The sequence below is a fragment of the Limulus polyphemus genome, unplaced genomic scaffold, assembly GCF_000517525.1.
Source record: "Limulus polyphemus unplaced genomic scaffold, Limulus_polyphemus-2.1.2 Scaffold4013, whole genome shotgun sequence".
In the NCBI taxonomy this organism is placed as follows: domain Eukaryota; kingdom Metazoa; phylum Arthropoda; class Merostomata; order Xiphosura; family Limulidae; genus Limulus; species Limulus polyphemus.
In genome coordinates, this window is record NW_013669623.1 from 85,337 (window position 1) to 91,455 (window position 6,119).

The window sequence follows — 6,119 nt, forward strand, 5'->3', positions numbered from 1 at the left end:
ATCAAGAAGGGACTTGTATCACTGAAGTTCCTCGGAAAGAATTTATACCGGAAATTAACAAACTAGGAGGCCTGTGATATCTTGAGAATTATCACTATAAATCATCCTAAATTATCACCATAAATTATCCCGAATTATCACCATAAAGTGTTTTAAAATCATTTAAGATTTAAAAGTTTTTTCACATTCAAAGTCAAATTCAAAATCCAAAATGAATTCTCCATTCATTATCTGTTTACCTAGTTGTCAGATTTGTGGAAGTCTGATATAGTGGAAGCACCACCTGATAATTATAAAAGGTGGTATTTGGAACATATATCACAAAGGCTGAGCAACATATCTCTTATCTACTGTTATTTACAAGAACAATTTAATTCAGCTATTCAAATGGAACATTTCCAAATTCTTAACAAAGCTGTCAATAAACAAGAACCATATATAAAAGAAACTCTAACTAAGTTCAAAATCTACACAGAAAACCTTCATCTCTGCATATAAGCCTAATTGGGCTTTATTCAATGAACTTGAAAATGTACAGACAGTGAAGAAAGATGGAAAAATAGATAAGTTTTTCTTGAAACAATAATTTGTTTTCCAATATATAAAAGCACAAACACTAAGAATATACTGTTACAAAATATGGTACCCCAAACATTTGCTTGACACCAAATATTTCCAAGTGGATATTTATCAAAACAGAAAAGATTTCACACATAAATTTCAATTCAAGAGTACTTGAGCATCTTTTTGTTGGATATTAATTGTTATTACTTTTGTGATAATTATTGTTTTTATGTTTCAATCAACATCTTAACTTATGAGAATATGACATGCAAGTACCATAAAAATAATTTTTATCAGATATCATGTAGAACAGTGTGATTTCTTATTTATTAACACTTGTTTTAAACAACTACAAAAACGTTTCTCTTACCACTTCTATTCCCATTGTATTGTTGACAGTTGTCCACCATTTTTTTAAAATCTTTAAGAAACTCTTCTCTGTTTGTATACTCTCTGCAGTCAATTTTTCTTTCGATTGTCATTAGATCAATGGGATCCTAGGTTTAAAATCATGCCTTAGTATTAATTTAGATAGTAGTATAATTCTATAGAAACAATCTTCATAAGTAAACACCAAAAATGGAAATATTATACTGATAAATAAGTATAAAAAAGAGCAAGTATTGTTTTGAAATACAACTAGAACTTCAAATATTCCACAGATAGATACAAGTCCATTATATGTATATATACTGCACACCTACTGGCAAATATGGCTATTAATTTAACAAATTTTGATAATACTAACCAATGTTTTTTTCTGTAACCCTGTTTATGGCTATAAAATAGTTTTAAAAATTTTTGAAGTTAAAAGTTAGAAACAAATGAGACAAAAAGCATTTCCTAGCTGTCTTAACTCAGAATCAGTTATTAGTGCTTGTAGTTTTACATATAATGCTGGTAATGTATTAGTATATATATATATATTCACATTCTGTATATATTGTATAAATTCTACAAGACATAAATCTTAGTGTCTTGATATACATGTACAAATTATTATGCATTATATTACATTTTTCAAAATATAAGTTGTAATGTACTTCACATAATGATATAATATATGACATTCTAATGTGTTGTAGTGTCATAGTTTATAAGCAATGGTGTATCATGTTTTGAAGAAATTTAGCATAGTTGTCCAAAGAAATAAAAAATGTCATATAACTTTGAAGTAAGAAGTTTTATAATGTTTTACTTGAAATGATAACATCATTACTCTAAAAGTGTAAAGATAATTGGTACTCATGTCAGTACCGTTAATCTAAAAGTAAGATTTGTTGTTGAATTGTTGTTGAATATAATGATTAAAATGCTGGCTAGTTTAACAACTTTTGTGATTTAGATGGATTGATTACAGTAGCTTTCATGATGTATAGTCGTCCATCTTTAATGTATAGGTAGAAAACATCTTTAGTGGATGGAACAATATTATGGAATATTGTTCATTATCAAAAAACTTTTGGAAGTAAAACAGAAAAGTACACTTCGTCCTGTTTATCTAAACACATTCATAAGTACACATAATCTATCCAACCTGTGCCTCCAGGCTTTCTATCTAATAAATATTCTAATATTCCAAATAGAAATGGGCCTGGGTGCAAAATGACAGCATGATGGTGCTAAACTGTCCTGTATTAATTATTGGGCTTCTCATATACATGAGAAGTTAAACAAGTGAACAAAATTTACATAACTACTGCTAAGGCCTTTCCTTCCTAGCTAGACTGTTCTACTAACAACCACAGCTTAATTGAAAACTTCTTCTAGCTCAGATAACTTCTCCCAGCAATATCAGCTGTGGCTAATTCACATATTAATAGCATCATTATGAAAACATTACAATATAAATTGCAACTCTTTGTTTAACATACAATAGCAATATCATACAACAGGAAAAAAAATGAAAAATAAAACTCTTAAAAACCAGGTATATCTCAATCTGTCTATTACAAAGACTGATCTGGTTATCTTTTTATTAAAAACTAACGTATAGCCTGTCAAAAATGATGGAGCAAGTACTACCACCCCCACCTCATAGTATACCCTAACCTCACATTTCATAGCTAACTGAAATAAATAAATTTTGCAAAATCAAGCTTGACCAAACAAAGAGGCAGAAAAGTGCAGTTGAGGCAGTCAAATGTCGGTAAATTCCTTTGTGAGCCAATTAAAAGTTTAAAACCGATTGGATATTTTTACTTTCATGATAAATTTTAAGCAGTTGGCTCTGGGCTAGTTGATCCACATTACATCTTTACTTTAGGCTTATTATACCAACACTCGCAACACTTATAAGGTTTCATGACATCCCTCCCCCTTTTGCACCCCTGTCACTAAAATCATAATGGACAGACAGTAATTGAAACATTCTATCTGGATAAATGCATTTTGGCTTTCAGTGACTCTTCCTATTTCAAGACATCAAGTGTGATGTTATGCGACACACACTGGCTTTTACATAGGTTAGATATTAATTATTATTTTCTTTTTGAAGTAATCTTGTTGATATGCTAACATTTAGCTGAGTATCTTTTATGTTCATCCTCAACCAATATATTTTTTCTTTTTCCAAAAATGTGTGAGGGTTGGCATCCATGTGTTCTTTTAATGTAATATATAGCTCTCCTTGTCTCACCTCTGTAAAATTTCATCACTATTGTTCAGATCCAAGCAAGCTGATGACCCTCATTTGTGTTAGGTATATTGTTCAGATCCAAGCAAGCTGATGACCCTCATTTGTGTTAGGTATATTGTTCAGATCCAAGCAAGCTGATGACCCTCATTTGTGTTAGGTATATTGTTCAGATTTACCTAACACAAATGAGGGTCATCAGCTTGCTTGGATCTGAACAATATACCTAACACAAATGAGGGTCATCAGCTTGCTTGGATCTGAACAATATACCTAACACAAATGAGGGTCATCAGCTTGCTTGGATCTGAATAATATACCTAACACAAATGAGAGTCATCAGCTTGCTTGGACTGTTTTTTAGAAACAAAGGATTATAAATCTGTCAAGGTTTCTCTCTGCAGATTTAACTGATTCTGTTTAACAATTACTTTTTATACAAGTTTTTATAAGTGTAATTTTATTATTGCTAGATGTCATAGGAATCCTGGAAAAATGTTGCATACAACATTTTCATTTTAAGTTCTCAAACTTAAGTCTAAGTAAAACACTAAATTTGGATAATTGTAGTAGTTAGAGTTTTTTATTACAGTATATTCCCCTTAGTCAGCTTATTATAGATTTCAAATTAGATATGTATAAAAACAGGATTTTGATTGTATCTGTAAAAGACTCTGCCTAAAATATCTTTAAAGAATATAAATATTCAGCAGCAGCAAAAATGAATCTGAAATACTAATTATATGAAGTTCCAATAACTAAGAGTTAAAGTTGTAAAATGATCTAAGATTACCATTAAGGCCTTATAAAAATGACAGCTAGACACTTAATTTATGAGGACGAAATTCTACACATAACTCTGTGATGTTCATGAGTGCAAGATCTTTTAAAAGTCAGCTCCTCATCAATGTTAACATTAACCTTATTAGCATATGATTAAGTTTACTTTCAGTTTGTTTAGTCAAATGCCTAATATAATTGGAAAGTTTCTTCTCTAGCCAATTTTCTGCTATAAACATTTGATTTAATATTAGTTTTTTTGTCTTAGTTTTAGTGGTAATTATTAGATTATCCCTGAAACACAGTGATCATTATAATAATAAATTTAAAAAACTTGCAATAAGTCACGTTCCTTATGTACAATTACAATGCTGAAACTTTCTTGAATTCATCATATACATAGCTGTTTCTCTTCTACTATAGTAATAAGAATATTTAAAATAAATAGCTAAAAAAAAGTCCTAAGTGAACATGAAACAGTTTTTATTACCTGTACAATACTATAGTATCCTGGAGCATCAGCCTCATCAACTGGACAGAGGAATGGCCATGATTCAGGCTTACTTTTTACTTCCCACAAAACTATAAAAAATTCACCAGAAAAGATTATCTAGAAGGTTAACTTAGGTTCAGTGGTTGATTTGCACCTTTTTCTAAGTATATTTATAAATGATTTTTAGATCTGTTAGCAAAAAGTCATTGCTCAAATCTCATCTCATAAAGACTTTCTGTAGCAGATCAAAGTTTTGTCTCAAAACTAACTTGTAGTTTATGATTAGTGAAACATGTTAATCCCTCAAAAATAATTAATTTATATTCTTCTACCTAAATTTTTATACAAACATTTATAACTGTTTCAAAAATAAATCATAAATTGTTCAATTCAGAGATGTTTACTCACCTCTCAGCACAACAAAAAGCAATTACCTCATGCCACTACACACCATAAATCTGTAATGAATTTCTCTCCCTACACATATCAAAGTAAATTGTGCCAGCCTATGATGTAATGTTAATTAGATTCTAACCCTTCACCAACAGTAGGGTAACATATTGTAATGTCTCTTCATGAATCTTCTAGAAACTCATCACGTGTTACCAGCATCACATGACCCCCGCTGTCGTACCACTGCCCCTTCCTTAGTATTGTTCGTCTCGATCAATAGCCACTTATATTAAACCAATAAATAATTAACAATAACTTAATTAAATGTACAGAATTTACAAACACAAAACTAAAATTCAACAAAGTCTCTTAATTTTACGAGACGTATCTTCTTTCGTACTGGTCTCTGTCTCGTTGGCTTCTGCTTCACGTGGGGTTCATCTGCTCCATCAGGATATGTCCTATTATCAGTAATAGTCACATCAGTAGTAGTAACTTCATCAAGGGCTTCACTGTTTCCCTTCACTAAACCGAGTAGAGTTTCTTCTTCGACAGTGGCCTTTCCAGGTAACACGTCTTCAGAGGTGTCTTTTGTTCCATTGTTCAATTTGTTCCAACTGAGACCGTGATAACGCCAAAGCCTGTTGGCATGTACCACCTTGGCTTACCTCACCGACCACATTTTATTCGGAAAGTCATGTCTGAGAAACGATCCACTAAGTCATATGGGCCTTCCCATAGAGCTGGCAACTTAGGAGACTTCCCTTTGGTCTTTCTGGGATTATATAACCATACCTTGTCTCCTGACTTCAGTAGATTTCTTATCATAAGATAACTTCCTTGAATCAGCAGACGTTTTCAAGTTTGAATGCACTTGATGGTGAATATTATCCATCCTTTCCGATAACACTTTCATGAATTCTGACACATAACTCTTCATAAGATGGCTGTCCTGTTAACAGATCCACTAGCAACCGAAGTTCCCGACCAAACATCAACTTTGCTGGAGTGTATCCAGTGGCTTCATGCTCTGCTGTCCTATAGGCCATCAACTGTGGAGGAAGTAAGACATCCCAGTCATCTTGGCAGCTATTACAAAACTTTGCCAATTACTGTCCCAGTGTCCAGTTGTACTTTTCTGCCATCCCATCAGACTGTGGGTGAAGTGGCGTTGTTCTGGTCTTTCGTATGCCAAACAACTTGCAGCATTCATGGAACACAGCTGATTCAAGGTTATCTGAATGCAGTTTATAT

At 32.1% G+C, this 6,119-nt stretch overlaps 1 protein-coding gene across 1 annotated transcript in view; it reads right to left on the minus strand.

Moving 5' to 3' along the window:
- The window catches only part of LOC106470451 (SWR1 complex bromodomain subunit bdf1-like), a 27,508-nt gene that overhangs the window by 9,172 nt on the left and 12,217 nt on the right, over window positions 1-6,119 (minus strand). Inside the window, exons 3-4 of the mRNA XM_022399052.1 lie at window positions 4,470-4,561; window positions 935-1,061 (exon numbers count right to left, since the gene is read on the minus strand). Of these exons, the coding sequence (XP_022254760.1) occupies window positions 935-1,061; window positions 4,470-4,561 (219 nt within the window). The remainder of the gene's footprint in view (window positions 1-934; window positions 1,062-4,469; window positions 4,562-6,119) is intronic.